This window comes from Anser cygnoides, chromosome 14 (assembly GCF_040182565.1).
Source record: "Anser cygnoides isolate HZ-2024a breed goose chromosome 14, Taihu_goose_T2T_genome, whole genome shotgun sequence".
Classification (NCBI taxonomy): domain Eukaryota; kingdom Metazoa; phylum Chordata; class Aves; order Anseriformes; family Anatidae; genus Anser; species Anser cygnoides.
The window spans coordinates 654,229-676,344 of NC_089886.1; the positions used below are offsets into that span (position 1 = coordinate 654,229).

General features: G+C 52.0%; 1 protein-coding gene and 1 long non-coding RNA gene across 8 annotated transcripts in view; one reads left to right on the plus strand and one right to left on the minus strand.

Annotated features, from left to right (window-relative positions):
• The window catches only part of SH3RF2 (SH3 domain containing ring finger 2), a 40,395-nt gene that overhangs the window by 4,297 nt on the left and 13,982 nt on the right, over positions 1 to 22,116 (minus strand). For 2 of the 7 annotated variants that reach the window (XM_048057204.2, XM_066977146.1), the window contains 9 exons: positions 21,644 to 21,913; positions 19,088 to 19,183; positions 17,019 to 17,342; positions 11,581 to 11,675; positions 9,377 to 9,547; positions 7,825 to 8,057; positions 5,044 to 5,411; positions 4,015 to 4,312; positions 128 to 2,731 (listed from right to left, as the gene is read on the minus strand). In XM_048057204.2, coding sequence (XP_047913161.2) covers positions 4,019 to 4,312; positions 5,044 to 5,411; positions 7,825 to 8,057; positions 9,377 to 9,547; positions 11,581 to 11,675; positions 17,019 to 17,342; positions 19,088 to 19,183; positions 21,644 to 21,913 — 1,851 coding nt within the window. In that variant the 3' untranslated portion in view covers positions 128 to 2,731; positions 4,015 to 4,018. Of the gene's footprint in view, positions 1 to 127; positions 2,732 to 4,014; positions 4,313 to 5,043; positions 5,412 to 7,824; positions 8,058 to 9,376; positions 9,548 to 11,580; positions 11,676 to 17,018; positions 17,343 to 19,087; positions 19,184 to 21,643; positions 21,914 to 22,116 lie in introns of those variants that run through there. The other 5 variants (XM_066977148.1, XM_066977147.1, XM_066977149.1 and 2 more) reach the window with 4 other exon arrangements.
• On the plus strand, positions 11,671 to 21,650 carry LOC125181974 (uncharacterized). Its single transcript, XR_010824937.1, has 3 exons — positions 11,671 to 12,522; positions 15,644 to 15,743; positions 19,415 to 21,650. It is a non-coding gene; the product is annotated as an uncharacterized lncRNA (long non-coding RNA).

The following is a 22,116-nucleotide window of genomic DNA, read 5'->3' on the forward strand; positions in this document are numbered from 1 at the left end:
AGATAAATATATACATATGAAAATGGACATACACCCTTAAAGAGCTCGCCCGCCTCCATGCAGAGCTACCACCCTCCTGCCAACATGTGATGCTCCTTTTATACTGCTAACGATAAAAAAAAAAAAAAAAAAGTAAAATAATGAGAGGAGCCAGAGGACGGACAGGGGTTTGGAGCAGAGCTTCATGAGAGATGGAGTGCCCTTCTGGTCCCCGGCCCAGAGCTGAACCAAGAAAATGCTGTTTGTCTGTGCTCCACGCTCTCCCTGTGTGGTTGTTCTGCTCACAGAATAAAGGTGATTAGAGTAATTGTTCCAGAAGAGACATTTCTGGTCTGGTGCACTTAGAGAATTGCTCCTGGCAGACCCCGTGGATGTTTTCCCTGGTGTGATCAGCCTTCCTGTGTCGATGAGGACTGCTTGTGGGGCACTGCCTTGCTTAGCGCTTGTGACACAGCTGCAGGTTATCTCCCTCTGGGGGTTCCCTTTTAGCCTGGATTTTTGCAAGAAAGCTCTTGAACCCTCGCTCCTTTTGCCTGCAGTGTTCCGTAGTGAAATAATCCAGTCCAGATGCTATGCTCCACCATTCTGCACTGGGCTGCAGGATTAAACCAGTGGGCAGGTACGTGTGTCGCTGGGAGTGCTGGGTGATGTCAGTAAGATGCTTATTGGAGCTGTTGCTTTAAAATGTGTCCTGTTTTCAGTTCTTTCTTCCTGCATGTTTTGGATACATTTAGGGAACTTATCACCATAGCACCAAAGCACTGAAATATCCTGTGCAAGAAACTGAGATCTGTCCCAAAATAGATTCCTGCTTTTTTTACCAAAGCACCAATTTCATTGTCAGTGCTTCCTTTCCCTCTTGGTGCCTGTGACTCTGTGCGTGTGTGCACGCATGTGCACAAGTGCCAGAGCTTTTTCTCTCCCCATCAGCCCAACACTGTCACGTGTTGCCATAACGCAGTGGGTCAGCTCTGGGAGAGGTCTGTGGTGCTTTTTGGTGTTTTTGTGTTAAGTCTTCAGTGCCGTGAAATGGGCTGAGCAGTTTTGCAAGCTTCCCTGTGTGCATGGGTCTGTGAAACCTTATTGCTGTTTATCTTGGTGGAAAAGGGTGGCTTTGTTCCATGAAAGGCAATGTTCTGAGCTGACAACGTTATGAGCAGCATCCAGCTGTTGTGAGCTTGGATGTTCAGACTTTATGGCTTATTAAGTCTTAAGGCATGCTGAGCACCTTTGGATTTTCCTGATGCTCACAGTGTCTGCTGAGGCTTGGCTTAGTGCACCTGACAAATCGGGCCAACGGTGGTGCTGTATTTCCTCCCCTCTGGGCTTTGGTGGCAGGTATGAGGCATGAGGAAGGGGCCCACAGGCAGCTCCGCAGGTTGCTCTCTCTGTTTCTCATTTTGCAGCCCCAAACAACTTCAGATTCTTCCCTGTTGCCCGCCTCTTGTGGGAACCCGCCCCAGTAGCAGATTAAATTTACAAGGTGACCAGCATACATCTCTGCCTGAAGCCCCAGGGAGTTGCTGTATGCTGTTTTCTCTTTGTCGCTCGTGTTCAAACCCCTCTCTGCATGCAGCTTGTGCTGAGCTCCCGAGCGTCTGCAGTCACTGATGCGCTCCCTGCTCTCGAGGAAGGCTCCTTTTGAGGTCCTGATGAAACTGGCACTGGGGTCTTGCAGGGCAGAGCTAATTGCTGGCAACAGGCGAAGATCTCAGATCAGAGCTGCTGCAGGCTCCCCAGGCCACTGTCTTGCTGCTGGCTCTTGAGGGACCCCGTGCTCTGCTGGTACTGGTGGGCTCGAGGCTGCCTCTTGCTGTCGGGTGTAAAAGCCCACCCAGGAGGGGCAGCAGGCACAGCGAACCGGCCGGGTCCCTCCCGGCACAGGCAGCTCGCAGCAGGCGCCTCTGCTCGGCAAGCAGCGCAGCCGGGGCCGTCGCGTTAGGCTGGGCTTCGCTGTGCTAGCGGGAGGCGAGGATGCTCCTTCTGGGGGGCAGTAAAATGCAGACATTCCCCTTGCTTCCCTACGTGTGCTGTCCCTTCTCAGCACCGAGCTGTGCTTCACATTTCCTGCTGCTCCCTCTTTGGCAGCATTTCTATCTGCATAATTAACTCTCATGTGTAGCTCCAACCACCCATGCCACTGTCTTGAATGAGTCTCAGGGGAGGTCAGCTGTTGAAATGCATTGGATGCTTCGTCAGCAGGTTACAGGTGAGGTCACACCAAGCCAGCCGTCCTTTCATTAGCATGCGCTAAGTGATGGTCGGAGCCAGGCGTGAGCCGGCAGCCCCTCCTTCCCCTCCACACTAACACTATAAATTACTAACTGGGATGATCCTGGACATACTTAATGCAATTCTGTTTATTTCTGACTGTGGCTGGGAGAGGTGCAGTTGTTCTCGGTTATAGAGACATCGTATGAGGTTTTCTGGTTTAGTTCTAAAGGGTTGAGAGGAATCTTCGGCGAAGAGCTGCCATTTTCTCTGGGCTGTTCAGTTCTCACTGAAATGGCATCGCTAAGGGCTGTCTTCACCCTCTTATTTGCCACTTGCACCACCTTTTATACCTGGGAAAAGTGCACTTTTTCAGTTTGTCAGGATTTTTCTGCAGGACCTTAAATAGTGACAGACAGCAGCAGGCAAAGAACTTATCAGTGCCACTGGTTAGTTCCGCGCCATTGAAAATCCCTCTTTTGGGGAGAAGCCAGCTTCCTGCTACACAAACAGAAAAAGCCTGAAAGAGAAAAAACAGGGTCTGTGGGCTAGTAGAGGTTTTTATCCATTCCCTTTCCTTAATTCCAGAAGAAAACCTCCTTCTCCAATGCACAGCCTCAGAGAGTTTCTATCCACCAGCAGAGCTAATTCTGTAGGTTCTGTATGCAATTAACCAAGGATGTGATTTCACAGCAGTTTTGGAAGAAGCACAGCTACCGCTGTTAGGAGCTGCTAGGAGATCTAATGTTTGTTTGTTGTGGCTCAGGTGGGAATTGGTGGTCTCTAAACCAGCAATAAAAGCGAGGTATGAGAACCAAAACCTGCTGTGCAGCAGCCTGCCGGGTGCTGCCGGCTTGCCCGTGCGTTCCCGGGAGGGTGGCTGCAGGGGTCGGCTGGGGCTGGGGCTGCCACGGCGGGGGGGGTGCTCTGTGCTGTGGGAGCGCTGAGTCCTGCTCTCTGCTCCTTGGACGATGTTTCATGCGTCTTCATGTAGGCTTAAACCCATGAATCTCATTTAGGGTGTTTACAAAAACAATATCCAAATGGGTGGGTGGTGAAACTGGAGTAAGCTCGTGGCCAGCTAGGAAGCGGCTGTCAGGTAGCTAGAGGACACCAAGGGACGAGAAGCAAGATTCAGTACCCTCGTCTGCACAGTCTAAGTGGATGTTGTGAGGACGTGTCCCTTTCTATTGTCCCTTTCCTCAGCAAATCATCTTTTAAACTATTTTCTGAGTTACAGCTCCTGGACTAAAACCAGAGAGAAAAGCAAGCAACCAACCTAACAAAAAATCCAAGTGAAACCCCCTCAAAAGGGAACGCGAACATCCAACTAGAAGCTGACTGATTTTGATTTATGGTTTCTTTATCCTGTAGAAGTAGGAAGGTAATGAACCACTGTTTTGATCTCTGTGGGTTTTCCTGTGGCAGTGAGGAGATCAAAACAAGTTTAACCGTTTCTGATACCTGTGTGCTTTCTTCCCTCTCCCGCTCCTTCCCCGATTCTCCTACAGGCAGCCCTATGCGATGCCGAGGAGCGTTGGCTTTGTGTTGCCTTAAGCCCCAGCTCCCCACTGCTCCGTGCAGTTGCCGGGCCCCTGGGGGTCCCGCAGCCCAGTCTGGGGCCGTGATGCCCGGCCGGCTGGGGCAGGGACGGCCGCTGCCCCGTCCTGCTCCCCTGGGGCTCCCGAGCCCTCGGCTGGGCCCGGGTGCTGGCAGCGTGGCCCATGGGGAAAATCCCCCCTGCCAAGCAGGGGTGGCAGCGGGTGGGATGGGGAGGCACGTCGCGGGGGACTGTGAGCTTACCCTGTCAGTTCGCAGAGACGCTGCTGTAGCTCTTCCTGATGGGGAAGGTCAGCTGGCCCGAGAGGTCCAGTGATGCCGCCTTCGGGTGCAGCGCCCGGCGCGGGTGCAGGGGGCTGGCGCCGAGCCGGGGCGAGGGCAGCGCTGGCAGCTCGGGGCCCGGCGGGCTCCCCTCGGGCAGCGGGGGCTCCACCACGGGTGCCGGCTCCGTCCTGCTGCGGAGCAGGCGTGGGGAGGGCTGCAGGCTGTGCCGCTTGGGCGGCGGGGGGCTGTGGTTCTGGAACCTCACCGTCTTCACCTGCTGCAATGAGAACGGAGCACGTCACCAGGGGGAAGCGGGCGGCCTGCCGGGGACGCTGCGGGGAGCGCACGGTGCTGTGGGGAAGAGCGCGGCGCCCCGCCACGCCGTGCCCTCCCTGCTTCCCCCAGAGCTCCCAGGGCTGCCCCCCTCGGGGCCTGTGCAGTGACTTGCCCTTTGGGTGCCATGGGAGGGGAGAGCTGTCAGCAGGGCAATGACAGGGTGTCTGCCTTTTTACCCAGGCAACGTCACTCTGGCTGCCAACAGGGAGAGAAATCTCCATTCCATGCGGCTCAGCCAGTGGTGCGAGGGAGATCTGGGGGCATGCCGGAGTGCTGCACCGCCCGGCCCAGCGGAAGGTCTGACATCCAGATCTGGCACCTGCTCATTTGAAACCAGACTCACGGTGACCTCCGTGGGATTCATGCCTCATTTAAGACCTCGAAGTCTCAAAATTTGAGCATGACCAATGTTCATTCATTCACTCCGAAAGAGACCCTGCAGCACCTTGCCATTCCAAAAGGCTTAATTTCAACAGCAGAGTCAGCAGCACCAATATCTGATCGCTTAATGCAGGTATGGATCGTGCTGATTTCTAACAGGAAAAAACCTGGTGAGAACGGAGAGAAGCCCTTATGGGATTGGGGCCACGGCCAGCGCTGGGCTGACACCAACTGTGGGTCCCTAGAGGACTGTGAGGACCAGCCGAGGGCAGCAGGCCCCCCCCGCCGTACCTTTTCGGTGCTGTTCCGGGAGGTGTCTGGTTTCACCAGGATGGACGGTGGAGCTGACGCAGGCGGCTTTGGGGCTGGCTCACTCTTTGCTGGAGGGTCTTTGGCATCCAGGATCACTGAGCTACAGACAGAAGGCGTTCTGCTTTCCCCTCCTCTGACCACAAGCACTGGTGAAGCATCGTGGGCGAAGTTTGGCCTCATTCCTGCCTCAGCCACGCCAGCTGCAGGAGGGATGCTGTGCGGCTGAGCGCTGATGTGCTGATAGAGCTGAAACTGCTGAGGTCGCACCGTGGCCGTGGGAGGACGCCGCAGGGAGCCGGCAGCCTGCGTGGGGCCCCCTGGCTGCCCCGGCCTCTGCAGGGACCCATCTGGGGAGCAAGAGCCATGCGAGGAGGTGAGTTAACAGGAATGCCGTGGGTCCCAAAAGGAAGACAATAGAGGCAAAGCAGAGAGCAGAAGTGAGCAGCGGTTATGCATCAGCAGCCCTGTTCGCAGGCTGGTCCTCGCCTCCCCAAGCCCTGTGCAGGGCAGAGACCCTCATCGAGAAGTACCTGCGGTGGGGAGGCAGCACATCCCCAGGGGTCTGGGCACCTTCTGCTCTCTGCCCCTCATGGTTTTATTTATTTATTTATTTATTTTTCTGAACAAGCAAGAACTGTAAGCACAAGCTCTTGCGCCTGAGCCATCCCCACAGTGCTCGTGGTTTGGTGCTATTTGTAGTTCCCACTTTGGCTGCTCCATCTGATAGCTGCTTTCCAGGCTACAGTGCTGGAAGTTGCACACTTTATTTCTTCTGCAGCGTCTTGCTGTTTGGAAGATTGATTTTTTAAACAGAGCCACCACAGGGGAAGGAGTCCTTTGCAGTAAAATAACTTTTAAGATAAATCCAATTTTGAGTCTAAAACCACTGACAATAGTTTTTGCAAATGAGCCTCACCCCTGCCAGTGACACTGCCTATCTCCGGCCAGCAGCTCCGCCTGAAAGTATCAGAGAGTATGCCAGAGTTGCTCAAATATACTTGGAAATATATTCCAGAGCAGCATGTATGGTCTGAAGATAAACCCTACCAGTCTCACTGGAAAGCATTTAACCAACTGAGCTCTGAATAAACCTTCACAAAGAGTTTTTCTCTGCCAGCTCAAAAAAAAAAAAAATTAAAAAAAGGAATCACCAAAATGACCACAGCTGGGGAAAGCCCGCAGTGTGGGACATGGGGCACTGCCAGCTGGCAGGAGCATTTGCTCAGGCATCCCCTGCAGCCTCGGGCACGTGGGACTGGGCATGTGAGCAGGCTGACGGTGTGTGCGTGCGGCCCTGCCCTGCCGGCCACAGCAGGGCGGTCGGTCGGTGCGCCACGTGTGCCGCGGTGTGCCGGTGGCTGCAGAGCTGCGGCGGCTGGCAACGTAGCTGACCACAGAGTCGGTGTGGTTAGCGCCGTGCCAAGGACGTTCCTTCAGGAAATGGCTCCTGCAGGCACGCAGCAAGGAGCCGTGAATGCCCCTGCTCCTGCGAGTGCCACCACGTGCCCCGGTACGCGGGGCGCAGCGTCTCTGCCTGGGGCTGGCTCAGCCCGGGGCACTCGATGGGCACGGGCTGGCTACGGGGCTGCTCCCACGGGAGCTCGCTTTGGGTCTTGGCGTGGGAGAGGAAAATAGAGCTGATATGGAGAATTTTGCTCCTCGAGTTCTGTGCCGTTGAAGCTTTTGACTTCACAATTTCACTGGATGACCCCTACTTCTTTTTTTTTGGTGAAGTATCGTTTCTCACTTTCAGCCTATTCATGATTTTATGCACCTTGGATATTTCCAGGCTGAAAAAATTTGCTCCAGAAATAGAAGTTATTCCATTCTCTTGATCATTCTTCTGTATACTTATTTCTAATTTTACTGTATTCTTATTGAGTTAAGAGAAATATGAGGTATTCGGGATATGAGTTCACTAGAACTCCTACAATGGCACAGCTGAGTTTTACTCATTTGTTCTGAGCTCCTTTCTTAATAATTCCTGCTTCAAATAATATTTCAAATTAACCTTTTTTAATTGCTTCTGAGCATGGAGTTGGAGTTCTCAGAGTCATCTGTGACGACTCCAAAATCCCTCTCTAGAGGGATGCAAGTAATTTAGGGCCCAGTGCTGTGTGTGCATAATTAGGGCTTATCCTTCTCCACATCCGTGTATGGATGTTTCAGCTACCGTTCTAGCTCCCTGTGTTGCTTGGTGTTGTGAAATTATCTTGTGGATCTTTGCAGCCAGCCTCAGACACGACTGCGCTGAAAACCCCAACACCAGCAGCAAACTTCACATCCCTGTCCTCGTGCCTGATTCCAGCCGCGCTCTGTGCGGGCGCCTTGGCACCGCTCACCGGCTGTCCCCGGGGGCCCGCGAGCGAGCGCCTCTGCGCAGTGCTGTCAGAAGCTTTTTCGCTGTTCGCTGTGCTCAGCAACCACCTGTTCAGGCTCTCCAGCTCCTTCAGGGGACTCAGGCTTGTTGACCAGACTGCCCTGATTTCCACCCCCAGATGTGTAAGGTTTTCCTGCCTATCCACTGATTCTTTTGATTCCCATCGCTTTGCCCAGTTCAGGAGCTGGATTTGCTGGTTTCCATTTTCCAAGACCACTGCTTCAGCCCACTTAGGGACTGATCGTATTGCCTCAGTACAGTTCACGTTTTGCTTGCTGGCTTTTGTTTCACTTACTTTGATCGCCAGCACTTTGCTCGGCACCCTGCAACGCTCAGGACCCCTCCCAGCCCCCCGGCGGCACCCCCGGCCCCGCACTTACTCTTCCTGGTGCTGCCGCGGCCGCGCCGCAGCGATGCCTGCCCCGTGCCCCCCAGCGCGGCCACGCTCCTGCCGGGCGAGGGCACGGGCACGGGCAGCGCAGCCACCTTCAGCGGCCGGCTCTGCCGCTGGCCGCTCTCCGAGATGCTCCCCTGGGAAGAGAGCGAGGCGGTCGACAGCGTCCACGAGGCATACAGGGAAGGCAGCTTCGAGTCGGAGAGGCTGGGTTTCCTGCTGGCAACGGAGAAGGTTGTGAGCTGGCGTTCAGAGGCTTTTCATAAGGAAAGCAGCAGTTTGCCCCAAATGTGAACTCGGTGGGTTTAAATACTCCTGCACTGCTCCTGTGCCAGGGTTTTGGTGGAAAACACTACAGATGGCACAGGTGGTTCAGGAGGACAGAATACAGCGCCCAAATCAGTGTTTGTGGTTGAAGCACTTTGTGAGGCTCGTTGGGGTGGCTGAGCTGTGCTCTCCACTACTTATTCTGCTCCGTTTATCAGTGAGGTGGGGCCGTGGTGTTATCGGTGCGGGTGCACGGAGGAAGGAGGGGATCTGTTTTTTCCACGTCACAAGAAAATGGGGGAGAGGGAATGCTGGCTCTGGGCTGGGAGCAAGCAAGGCACTGGGTGCTGCTTTTCCAAATAACAACGTGGTAATCTGCAAAGAGGCTTCTTGGCTCATCCCCATGCTTTCTGTTTCAGACACAGCACTGCATTTCTAAGCTCTTTGTCATGCCTTTGCCTAACCTGAGCAAATATCAGGGGAACTGAGGGCACAGGCAATTTTTTTTTCCTCACCTAAACTGTATATATTAATTATTGCTTTTTCTAATGCATGTTTGTTTAATTAGATCAGTGGCTTCTAGCATTTAAATTCCTGCTCTAAAGACAGTATTTTGACTCTAAGAGAGCCTTCAGCTCATAGTTTCCCTTCTGGCAGAAAAAAGAAGAGTGGTGTCATCCAAAATGAACAAAGGCGAGTCTGAGACCAGACCGGCTGCTGCTCAGCCTGGCTCCCAGACTAACTCATCAACACGCACTGTGTGGTGGCACCTGCAGGTCTCTGCCCAAGCTCCTGGCCTGAATTAAACAGCCGTGTGAGAAGATAGAGATGTCCCTGCCAATATCCCAGATTTAAAACCAGCAGACGAAGGCTGACCACGCCGTTGGTGTGTCTGGGCTGTGTGCCACCCCAGGGGCAGTGCTGCTGAACCCATCAGCTGCCTGACTTCTCCCTGCACCAGCCCCTGGGTGCTGGGGGGAGATGTGATTCCCACGTAGTGCACGCAGCCGGGCAGGTGTGCAGAGAAATAAAGAGCAGTGGGAGGTGTCCCTGCCCATGGCTGGGGGTTGGAATTAGATTATATCTAAGGTCCCTTCCAACCCAAACCGTCCTATGATTCTGTCATCACAACCCCACGAGGAGTCACTGGCTGTTACTAGTGCTGCAGGAATCCCACGCGGTGATTCCACCAGGGGGACAAGAAGACACAGCATCCTACATGTGACCCGCCCCTCTCTCCACGTTTCTGTTCCATATAAGAAAAATCAGACCTGAAAAGAGGAGCGACGTAGTTGCTTGGGAAGATCCCCACTCTTCCCGTGACCAGCGACATGCCCCGCAGCCAGCCGTCGTGGTATTTCCCAAAGATGCGGACCCCTTCTCCTTTCTGCAGCTCCAGCTCGTCCGGCCCGTGAGCCATGTAGGAGTGGAGAGCCACGCACCTGGGGAGACAACGGGGGAGGTGAAGGGGAGGGAAGGCAGCCTGCAGAGAAGCCACTGCCTCCGTGCGAAGTGCCTGGATCATGTCCCAGAGCGCCTGGTTTTAGCTGTGCTGAGGAGGTGATGCTGCTGGGTTTGGGTGAGAGGCTGTTTGCCTGAAGCCTCCTCCACCAGCACTTCCGTCAAGTCTTTGGGTGTTGCTGTTACTGTGGAGAGAACTTGCAGGAAAGAAACAGCCTGTAACTTTAGGCTGAAGGGGATATGAATAAAAGAAAAGCCAGCAGGAATGAAGAACAAAGCAGATCTCATCAGCGGTTGCTGTCCCAGAAGTGCCAGCCGAGCCAGCCAAGGGCGACAAGCAAGCATCGGGGAGGAGAAGGCTGCTGTTCTCCTCCTCACCCAGGAGGCGCTCCTTTGGAATAACTGATTAAGGACCAATGTGGACCTGTCCTAAGGCAAGGCACTATGAAAGAGGGCAGCATGGTGCCCTGTCCAGGTGATAGCATCAGGAATGCGTTCTGCCTTTGAAGCACTGGTGAGCAAGAGGCCTTGCGACTGCTTGCCCTGAGCATCATCTGGAGGTGCGGGAGGGAGCCCGGCAGCACAGGGCGACAGACGCAGTGCGAGTGCTTGAACCCCGTCCTCCTCGCTCCCCTTGTCCTCCCGCGACCACAGCCGTGCAGAAACACACGCTGGGACCTCAGTCATTGATGCTGGGGGGCTTTGAAGAGTGAAGCAGACGAATGAGGAGGGAGATGGCTCTGCTCCGGACTAGTGAGGAAACTGGTCTAGAAATTCATTTGAAATTTCATTTTTCCTTGGAGAGGGGGATGTGATCTGCTCCCAGCTATTACAGACTGTGCGGCAATTAGCAGTTATTATTAAAAAAAATAAAATGAAAACAGCAGACTGTCAAAGACTATCCCATAACTTTTAAAATGGTTTGTTCTCTCTCCCTGTTGTTCAGAAAAATCAGCTGACAGTTTGTCTAAAAAAGTCTGTCTATAAAATAACTTCTGCTGCTGCTACTTGCACAGACCAGACAAAGTTCAGTGTTAAGGGTGTTCTGATTCTGCAGTGGCTTATTTTATACAGGATTTATCTTCAGGGGCAGGACAGGCACAGACTGGTTTCATATTGTAGGGTTGAAAAAGGAGCTGAGCCAAACAGGCAGCTGATAAAACACTAAAATACAATCCTCATTCTGAAAATTATTTTAAGGCTTCAGGAGCATTCTTATAGTTAGGAATCACTGTGTTTGTGTGCAGCAGTCTTGGATGACCTACGCTAATGCAAGAAAATAGCAAATATCATGAATGTAGAAAAGATTTCTAGATATTGCTCACGTGTACTACTGTATCCAAGGGTCTGGCTCAATACTGGGAAGGTGCTAATTACCGTGTAGACAGCTTGTTTCTATTTGGTTGTTGTTGTGTAGCTTACCACAGTGCCAGGCTGCTGAATCTTATTCAGAGGAAAACAAATCATCACAATATATTTACCTACTAATTTTAACTCTGGGAAACTTTTAAAAGATTTGATCATTCAAAACATCAGTGATCTTCACTGTCTTAGAGTAAATAATTATGCTCACTTAAGGTGTGATTAGTTTCTTTATATTTAAAAATTTTAAATGTACCATTGATAAGTGGGTGAAACTATATGTCTATAAATACAGAAGTGAGGTAGTAAGGTGCAAAGATAGTTCACCTGCGGGGAATATAATAATTCAAAAAGAAGAGCACAGTAATTTGAAATCTGTCTCAAATATTTCCATCAGTGTATCTATATTCTTCCATATCCCCTGATTTCCCTAAAATTAACCTTCAGCTGCCACAGTAGGTCTCTGCGACCTCCTGTTCAGAACTGCCACGGACACTCATGCATGGATCGGCGCTCGGACCCGGACACGCGGCACCCGCGCTCTGCTCCGCCTGCACCTCCTGACACCCGACAGCCCCTGGCAGGGCTGGCTCAGCTCAGGTGAAGGTACAGAACATGGCACGACACCCCCGGTGTTCGTCTCCTTACGTACATGTTGGCTGATAGGTGGTGCTGCAGGTGGGGAAGAGTGACAATGGCTGCTGAGTGCCCCAGCGATCCTGAAGCGGGGTAGTAAGATGCACTGACCTACAGGGAGAAAGAAAACAATATGTTAGTCTGAGTACAGGCTTATCTTAGCCACTGGGAGAGCGACTGAAAGCATTTGACAGGCGCCACCCATGCTTCCAAAAAAGAAGAAAAAAAGACACAATCTTAAAGAGAGGATTTCTGTTGGCCTGTGGCTCTGAGGAGTACCACGTAATGGTAGATCTAGAGGAGACAACTGATTCAAGTGTAACCCCGCCTAGCAGCAATTACTTGCTTCTCTTGATATCTCCAGCAGATTGCAGGGAATGCAATGAGTATCTCCCTTTATTACGTAGGAGACCATTGCCTGGCTCCATGCCCCGGTCTACAAGACAAGTAATGCTGGCTGTTGGTGTCAGTCTCGGCAGTGGAGCTGCAGGTGCACAAGAAGAGGGTTGATGTGCACCATCCATCTGCCATGCAGCCACAGACCTGCTGCTGGAGGGGTCTTCTGGCTCAGCTGGCCCCTTCCTGGCCCGATTTAACACTGACACACTTTCCAGGGCACGGCTCGGTGGGGCTGATGGAGCTTCTCCCGTTCTGTAAGTAAGGAACTCAGCTTTCCCACTCACTGTGAGGTTGTCCACCTGTGTCCAATGCACTTGCACCCCCTATGTGCATTGCTAAAATGAGGATGAGTTCCCTGAAGCAAATAAAGAAAAAAGGCGCTGAGCAGACAAATATCATGTCTATGTATTTCCAACAGGAATAAATGGGATGTGTCTAGATTTGCAGTTGCAGCTCTTGGTGCAGGTTCATCTTTGATTCAGGAAGAAAAAGGAGCTTGGAAAAAAAACATTTCTGACCCAGACTTTGCTAACCAGGAGGAGACTGTCACGTCTGCCAGGTGAGACTGTATAATCCTTGTTCTTTTACTTGTTAGTTATTTACCTCCAGCTGGGAGCACTGGCATTATCTAAAACCTCAAAAAATACAGCCTTTGCCCCAGTGATCCTTTAATAATTGTTATTAAAGCTGTTTACCATGTCTGTGGCTGAGGAGCTCCACAAGCATTTGCACGTGCATAGTGCAGGCCCCTTGGGCAGAGGAGGGGAAGCAGCAAGGAGAGCCCCGCGCAGACGGGCGCTTGGCTGGAGCTGCCCCTTCCCCACCGCCCTGCACCCGGGCAGAGCTACCAGGGCCCCAGCGCCCGGCTTGTCCTCCCCTCGCAGAACTCTTCTGTGCTTAAAGGAAGAACCTCAGCCCCCTTCTGCTGTCGGAGTTCTGGGTTTAAAACTCGCTCGGATAACAGCACTGAAGTCCTGCTGCATAACTGCTGCAGGCTTTAGATGTTGAGGACAGACGGACAGATACTGGTTTCCTTTTTCTTTCTACTGTTCTGAAAGAAATATCTTTCAGATACTTCTGTCTTTGTTCTTGTGCACAAACACAAAAACACAGAATGTGGGATGAGGCCGAGTTATGAGAGAGGAAACAAGCTTCAGCTTGAGAGGCTGTGACACTCACTTCCATACTCGGGGCAGTCTGGGTGCCGGTGTGCCCTGCAATGCCAGCCCGTGCTCATTAGCTACCAGCAGCTAACAGATGTCACCTGCTTGCCTCGGGAGAAAACATTTGCTGAGCATCGTGGCTAATTTATCTAGGCCAGTAAAGGAGGACAGGCACAGGTGGGTCAGAGGCTCTCATGTACATCCTACCTCTAGCAAAGGGAACTAGAGAGGTGGCATGGGTAAAAGCAGAGAGGAAACTATGCCTGGATAATGTGAGGGCCGTGATTACCATTTCATTAGTTCAGCAGTTAATTTCAAGGGTTTAGGATAAATAGGATGACCTCTCTGAGGCTGGTAAACTGCTCTTCCATCTCCAGTGTACTCCGCAGGCCGAAGGAAGCGTCCAGATGCAGGGAGCATGACATGGAGATGTTTCACTCAGCTGCCAGTGCAACGTGTGTTAGCCATTCAGAGCTGCTTGACGGAACGAGCAGTGTAAACGGGTACTGGAGCTACTAGATATGGGAAATGCTAATCCTGTTCCACAAGCATATAAAAAATGTAGATAAAAAAATCCAACAAACTATATTAGCCAACTATACTGACTATACAAAATTTTTCAGTTAAGGAATTCTACTGAAGGGCTCGAAAGACATCACAGGCCTGCATGCCGCCTCCTCCTCCCTCTCCCCTCTCCTTGGGCCGTGTCCCCTGGGACACACAGCAGCACCTGCCCCTCGGCCAGCAGGCTTGCAGCACACTGGTGGCGATCCCTGCCGTACCGGGAAGGAAAGGCACTGGCCTGTATCGTGTTGGGAGCTGCAGGACAGCATGCGTTAATGGAAATATTTCCTGCTTGCAAACTGATTCAGCAATCAAGGTGTAAGGCCTTTCGAAGAAAACAGACTTTTCCGAGGGAAGGTGGACACTTGGCTTGCACTTGAAAGTCCAATTATCTTTCAAATGGCAAAAGCCAAACAATTTAATCTGAACTTTTTTGATTGGTTTTAGCTGGCAGCCTTGTTTACACGCTCAGCAGGGAGGCAGAGGATTAACTGGAGCAAGGACAACGCAATCCCTCTCCTCCAGAGGAGTCGTGCCAGGCAGGGGGCAGCACGTGGCCGTAACACCCTGCACTTCTGCAACGCCTTGCTTGGAGGATCTCCAAGTGCTTTACAAACATTAGGAGATTAGCGAGGTCTCTCAGCCCGCAGAGGCGGGGAGGTTTCGTTATCTCTGTCTCACAGACGGAGGGCCGAGGCCTGTCGCGTGAGGTGGAGGAAGCAGCGCTGCCGCCTGGCCCTCACCAGTGCTGGGCCCGTGGGCTCGTCCCTCGGCCACTGGCAAAACGCTTTAAGGGAAAGGGTGAGGAGAAGCGGTGCCCGGCCCTGGTGCAGGAAGGTCCAAGCTACTGAGCTCGCTGCTCTGCGCCACCATCACGCACCTCCAGTTTGTGCCCAGTGCCTCTTGTCCTGGTGCCGCGCACCACTGAACAGAGCCTGGCTCTGTGCTCCCTGCACTTCCCTGCATGTATTTAGAGGCTTTGGTAAGACCCCCTGAGTCTCCTCCAGGCTGAACGGTCCTAGGTCCCTCAGCCTCTCCCCATAGGACAGGAGGGATAAACCACTGCCTACCTTGTTCTCGAAACTTGCTCAGCTGGTGATTTTCCTTCCCTTCCCAGTGATGCTCTGTCTATGAAAGGAATTGTCACGGAACCACCACACTTTCAGACACGCACAAGCCACATGAGGCTTTTCCAAAGTCCCAGCACTTACTACCAAGGCTAAACCTCCACAGGAGGCTGCCGCCTGGGCAGACTAGCCCTTGGGACAGCATCAGCTCTCGCCCCTTCCATTGCTGCTCAGTCCTGGAGCTTCTGTTCTAAACAGGAGGGTTCCCTTATCATCAGTTTCAGCACCGTGGCTGTTCAAGCCGATTACTATTACGGAGCTGTATGTGTCCTCAGTGGGATACGACCAGCAGTATCTGGCTGGCAGTTCATATCGACACTTGCACTAGAGTCTCAGATTTCCACCTCGGTCAAATACCGTAACCCAAAGATGGGGATGGAAAGAGGAAAAGCTGCAACCTCCGTGGCCACGTGCACAGCACATAGATCCCCCTCTAAGTCTGCAGGAGAAAAATTACTGTTTAGAAGAAAGGAAATTCAAACCATTCTAAGGCAACAAGTTAACACATTCACTCTATTGCTTATGCTGTTGACAATAGCTCACGCTGAGACACTTTTGGTAAAATTATATTGGGTTCATGAGACATGATACCATTTCAATTGAATTATAGTTCTATTGTAAGGCTTCATTTCCTCTCACATAAACCAGGATCTAACATCCAAGGCTCTTCACAGGCTATTGCTAAGTACAAAATGCCTGCTGGGTTTTATTGCATAGACACTGAACTACCAGGGGCTGGCTTATTGCTTTATAAAATGTTAGAGCAACCTTGAGTATGAAAGATGCCATATAAATCTAAACAAAACCTTTTTTTCTCCCATTTCAGATGATCTGTGAAGATCCTGTATTGAGATCTTTAGTCAGAGTGTGAAGAAGGAACAAGACTCTTTTGCCTCCTAAAATAAGGAGAGGATATAGTCCAAAAGGTCAGTCTACTTTTATTAGCTCAGCCCCAAGTTCAGCTTGTCTCAGCACAGTCTTGGGTTTAGCCTGCAGGCAGGCAGGGGCTCCCTGGTAACTGCCCTCCCACGGCAGGAGCCATTCATCTGGAAGCGGAGAGAGGCAGGCGGCAGGCTGGTTTAGGACAGGGCAGCAACCCTGACTGCTTTTCAGGAGGCTTGATATCCCTTCTGAGGAGCAACAGGAGGGCAAACCACTATTGCAGCACATGTTCTAATGCTGCTTTTTGCGAGGAAGCCTGTCCTGCCACCAGCTTGTCTCTGGGGAGGATCCTTTGAGGGTTAGAGCAGCACACTGCTGGCCGCATACGGGGCTGCACCGCGGTGCCGGGGACCCGGCGGGCTCTGGGCGTGCGGCCCCGGTTGCTGCGGGCTGTGCCACATGCGCGGTGCCAGCAGAAACGCTCCACAGGTGTCCAACATCCCCGGATCCACCTGGACCAAATCCCCAGGCAGAGAAAAGGCTGTGTTCAGAGTCACCAGAACGTGAGGCATGCTGCACAGCAGCTGGGGTTTTAATCGGGGTTTTGGTGCTGGGGACTCAGAATGGCAGGATGGTTGGGGCTGGAGGCACCTCGGGGTCCCTCTGGTCCAACCCTTGCCCCAGCAGGGCCACCTGGAGGAGGGCGTCCAGCACCACGTTGAAGATCTCCAAGGAGGAGACTCCACCACCTCTCTGGGCAGCCTGTGCCAGTGCTGGAACTCCTCATGTGCTTGAGACTCACCAAAAAAATTTAATGACCATCAATAAAAAGAGCAGGTTCCTGCCTTTCTTTTAAGCACGGGGTTAGAGCAGAAGGCTGTTACCAGCCACTGGCTCCCCTGTGCAAGGGGGGAGCGAGGCCTGGTGAGTGCCCCTGGGGATTCGTGTTCCACACTGACCCTTCTAAAATTAAAAATACTGGATTCTGCAAGTGAAGGTCTATGTTTTCTCTGGGAGCTCACCGCAGTAGTGTAGGAACTGGAACAGGAGAGCACTTATCTGAGTTTAGTTACTCTGATAACTTCATTTCTCTTTCTGTGAATTCCCTGGAGTCCCCAGACTCTACGGACAGACCTTTCAATTCAAAAGGAGGGGAAAACATCGCAGGCAGCCTGATGCTGCGGATGACATTACCTCACTGATGCTGTCAGCCTGGGTGTTGTGTCTTTGCACGTGTGTGCTTCAGCTTTCTGGGCGCCCGCCTACACACCCAGCGTTTCCATCCAGAACCCGCACCCCCCGCCGCACCGCTCCCTCACCTGGGCAGGGGGGCCCTGGGGGGCGTCCGCCTGCTCGCTGCTGGGGGCGGCCACGCTGGGGTTGCTGGAGCTGATGAGCACCGGGGAGCTGATCTCCAGCGCCGGCCGGTCGGTGGGCGCGTGCACCATGCGGTTCAGGGTGTTGAGGGCGGTGGTGATGGAGAACGGCCGCAGGCTCTTCCGCCGGGAGTCGGGCGCCTTGTGGAGCGCGGGCGGCTCCCTGCCCTTCGCTTTGGGAGAGGCCGTTCGCAGCGACGCGCACTTAAACGGGGGCGGCCAGTGGCTCTTGCTGGTCTGCAGGAGCTGCCTGGCCGTCGTGTTGGGCTGGAAGAGGCAGAAGGAAAGGCTGGTGATGCCGCTGCAGCGGTTCCCCTTCCCACAGGCTCAGCCCAGGGGCTGCTCAGGAGCTTTCTGCTGCCCAGCAGCACAGCAGCGGGCAGATTGCAGGTTTGCAGGTGATCTGTACAAGTTGTGGCTCAGTTATGTCCCTGATATGTTTTCAGTGACAAATTCTGAATGCAAAATTACCCATGTAGAGCTCACAGTGAAATTTAAATTGGTTTGAAAAATTTGTTGCTTAGACGGAACATCAGTGAGGCTAAATGCCCCCCGATACTTTGCAGAAACTTCATCCCTTGTCTAAGCCCTTGACTTGCAGAGGTACACAGAGATGGCTGGCTCACTAGCAGCATTGTAATAAAGTCAGCTCTAAATCAGAGGGACATTTGGGCACACCTTCCTGTTCTGCGTAGTGCTGGCAAGCTCAGGTGCGCCTGGGAATGGGATGCCACATCTCTACAGCCGAATTTAGGAACTGACTTAGAGAAGCTGTCACTGACAGCAGCTTCCCGAGCAAAGCTGGAGCCCCCCCATTACATCTCCGTAGCCCGAGACATTCATGGCTCATTGCTGTTGCCCCTGAAAAGAGCCCAGCTTGGTAACCATCGGTTTTAATGAGAGAAGAGCCAGGCCCTGAGTTTGCATGGAGGCAACAGTCAAGCAGTATTTCTTGGAAACTGCTGATCACTACAGTATTAATAGCAAAGGGCATGTGGTGACAATGTTTTTCACCACGATGACTGCCAAAGGAATTAATCATGATTTACTGCTGACATTAACGAATTGCAAAACTTTGAGATTCTCACCCACTCATGTGAGGCAATATGCCTGGCTCCGCAGATGAACGAGAATTAGGCTAACACAGAACAGGTAGTTGTCTCTCAAGCGTTATCATTTTAAAGCAAGGATTGTTTTCACATTTCCCTCCTCCTCACTTCTTAAAGCAAGTTTTAAAAAGCATGGTGTATGCATATGTATACATATAAGGTGGTAATATTGTCATTTATATATGTAATCAAACTAGCCAGAACCAAAACCAATTTTCTGCCTTTTCTAACACCAGGGGACTTGATAAAGCGGGGCACAAACTGAAACATCAAAGCCAAGAAAAGCCTCACGTTTCCCAAAGTAGATCTACCTTTGCTTTCTCCATAACTAATAAGTTTCTCCACAACGAATTCCCTGGTGTCTTAATGTGTCCCTAGCTAACTTATTTCTGTTAACGCCAGAGTTAAATAAGTCATTTCTGAAGCTAAAATGGTTTCATTAAATGAAAAGGCGTTTTACAAAATATATTAGAGCTTCAAATTAGATGTTTTACTGATGTCCTTTTATAAAATAGCCACAAAGAGGTGCTTGCTGTAATTATGATGATTATAAGTATTAATTTTATTTCTAGGAATTCTTGTTGGTGCCATGTACACCCTGCATCCCCAGCTGAGCCGTAGGAACACAATTAATGTCTAGACCGGTGCTCACAAAGGGCTGGCCGGGAGCGGGCGGCTGCGGGGGCTCTGGGGGAGGATGCCGCGGCCAGGGAGTGCCGGGACGGGAGCCTGCGAGGGGCGGCTCCGGTGCTCTGCCCGGGTTTGGAGCTTTGCCCCCCAGTTTCTCCGTGCCGAGGAGGCTTCGCTGCGGTGGGACGGGGCACAGGGGCTCGCTCTGCCCGGGACGTGGCAGCGGCCAGCACGAGGTGTGATGGAAGCGCAGGTGCGAGCGGCTGTACCTACCTCCACGAACAGGACAGGGAAGATCCCTACTTTGTCGCCTAACTTGCCCTCTGCCCAGTTTCCATCAACTCTGCTGATGACGGTGATGATATCACCCTGAAAGGCAGGAGCACATTGTTACCAGCCGTCTCTTGTGGGAGAGGTGGATGGTGGGTGTGAAGATGGGCTCGCCCTGTAATTTCACACAGCAGCCTTGTTAGGCAGCCTCGCCGGTGTGTCCCCTGCAAAGTCCTCTGTTCGGCAAAGCTTTTGGTATGTATTTATTCTGAAACACAAGCTCCTCTGTCCTTATTCAGCACAATGCTCAAACATGTTTTTAATTTAAAGGTGCAAGCGTGGCTGAATTGGGACCATGGACACGCGTCTGACAGAGGAGACATGAAAAGCAGAGGAGCTTTCCACTTGTTTGAAGGTTTCCACCGCGTGGAAATGCTTCTGTAATCACCATGCCCAGAACTAATAATGAAAATGGCGTTTTAGCTACGAACGAAGCAAAAAATCCCTGCGTAAGTGTCTAGGTAATTGGTGCCACGATGCCAAGAAACTCAGATCATTACTTCGGGAGCTGAAATAACCTGATGTTACTGGAGTGTAGGTATTTGAAATGCTCTGGAGGAAAAAAGCTAGTTTGTATTGACTGATAGCTAAATCTCTTTAGAAGGACTCACGTTTCTGAGCAATCCAGCAAAATTAAATCTTGTCAATTTTTAATATGTTTTGATTTCATCATTTTAATGAAATCTGCTGTAGGTTTTTGGGGGGCAAGTTAAGAGAACTCTACAAGAAAAAAAATTTGTTTTTCTCTCTTTTGAACTAATGCACAAAGTTTGGGTTTAAACTTTTATCTGCTCTGAGGTTCTAGGGGTCAGAGAAGGCTGGGTCCTGCTGGCCAAATTATTTATGCCCGTGCAGGGTACGAGCACGAACCTTCTGCCTGAATTGGTGGAGATTTTGTGTTTCTCTTGCAGCAGGTGAATGACCCTTCAGGCTCAGACAGGCAAATCGGAGCTGGCTGCCGACTATTTCCTTGAACAAGAGCAAGAGGTGCTCTTCAGTGCCGCGCACGTTTTGGGCCAGGCTTGTGGCCAGCTCTCTGCAGCTTCTCCTGAGAAGCCGGATGGACCCAGCGGCCCTCAGACGTTCTGTGACTTGGTGGTTCTGTGAACTCTGGCATCACCCATCCAAGGCTCCGCCGTGCCTCTGCTAGGGTTCCCCTGCCTGCTGCGGCTCCTGGAGGAAACCGTTTACGGGGGCTTGCAGCGAGAGGGCTCCCCAGGGGTGCTCTGCCCAGCGGGAGGAGCACCCGCATCGCCTGGAGGCTTCTGCAGAGGGGAGCTGCTGAAGTTACTGTGCCAATCTTCCCAAACTCCGTGCAGTAACAGCTGACGGGTGTTGCAGAGCTCGGGGAGAGGAGGATGTTCGTGCCTCTTTGAAGAAGCATCTGTTTGTTTTAGATGTGTGCTCACTTCCCATGTGTGAACTCTGCTGCGGGAGAGGAGGGGAGCACAGCCTCCCAAAAGCAAATAAACAGAGTGAGTAAGCCCTGAAACAAAGGCAAATAAAGTGGAAGAGAAAAAACAAATGCAGACAGCAGGAAGCTGAGGAAGGCGCCTCCTGCTAATAAGTAAATCCTAATGACAAAGGAAGGACTGCTGGCTGCCCAGGCTCCCTGCATCTGCGCTAGCAAGCTGAAAACCCCCACTTCGTAGGGCTGCTGCTGATGTGCAGCCCTGTTCTGACTGTTTTTTCTTTTGTTTCCTCCCCTTCTTAGTCAGAAACCACATCTGGCTCCTGGCTATTTGATTTCCCATCCGCTGGCCTCCCCACATCCGGCTCTGACTCCTCAGACACCTGGCCTGGACCACAGCCTCCCTCCCCTGCCTCTCCTTCCTGCTGGGGAGAGCTAGAAGAGCCTCGGCCTGTGCTGCCAGCCGGAGAGAACAGAGGTGGCTTCCCTGCTAGGACACCGATGCCTCCAGGCACTGCTTTCTCTGCTTTGCTTTGTGATGCCTCACCTCCTTTTGACAGTATAGGGACAGCTGACTTTGCTGGGAGGTGCAGTTACTCAGAAAAGTGTGTCCTCTAACTGAGAGCAAATGCAAGCTCTGCAGCCTTTGGGGAATAAAAGCAAAGGCAGCAAAAGTTCAGGTCCTACCCTGCCAGTGTGTGCATTGGCTGAACATGTTCGAGCTGCAGAAATGAGGTATTACCAGACTGGAAGCAATTTTCTTTAATATGTCAGTGGGTATCTGTTAAGGCTCTCCTTGGTGCGTTGTGGTGCTGAGAGCAGCCCACCACCAGCAGCTGCTCCTCGTCAGCTAAAGCAGCTGAACCGAGGGACTGAAATTGCTGCTCAAGATGACCTCGTCCTGGCCGTGTCTGTGCGTGCCCTCAGGGAGCCACGGGGCTTTAGCCAGTGCTGTCAGTGACTGAAACCTTCCTGATTTTCAGCAGATCTGCTCTAGTGCTGTGAAGCAGCAGAACGCAATACAACCCAAAGAAGAAAAGCAGCCCAGCCCGTGTCACCCAGCCTTTGGCTGTGCAGGGCGGTGTTACCTTGTGAAATGTCAGGCACTCTTTGTTTTCACTTTTGTCCCTGCTTCTCAGGTCAAAGTTGTAAAGTGCTCTGCAGAGGGGTGGTGGCAGGGGCAGGTGCTTGATGACTTGTACAGAGCTGGCTGGGAAAACCCCGCTGATCCCGTTGGCCTCACCCAGGTACCAGTTCTCATCCAGCTGTCGGAGCAGCATGATGATGTCCCCTTTGTTGAACCTCAGCTCGCCGGGATTGTGCCCTCGATAGGTGTACAGTGCCTTGGCTCGTGGAACCTGTGGGATGAGAAACAGCCCTTAGAGCTCAGCTGTGACAATGGTGTTTAACACAGACAGAATTCCCCAAAAGTACTTGTAATTACTGGGAAAAAGTTAGAGGTCTAAGGCTGAAGCATGCATTTACTGTGATTAACTACCCACATCCTTTCTTGATGTCTTTTTCTAATGAAGACAAGCTCCAAAATACTTACTCCAAATTT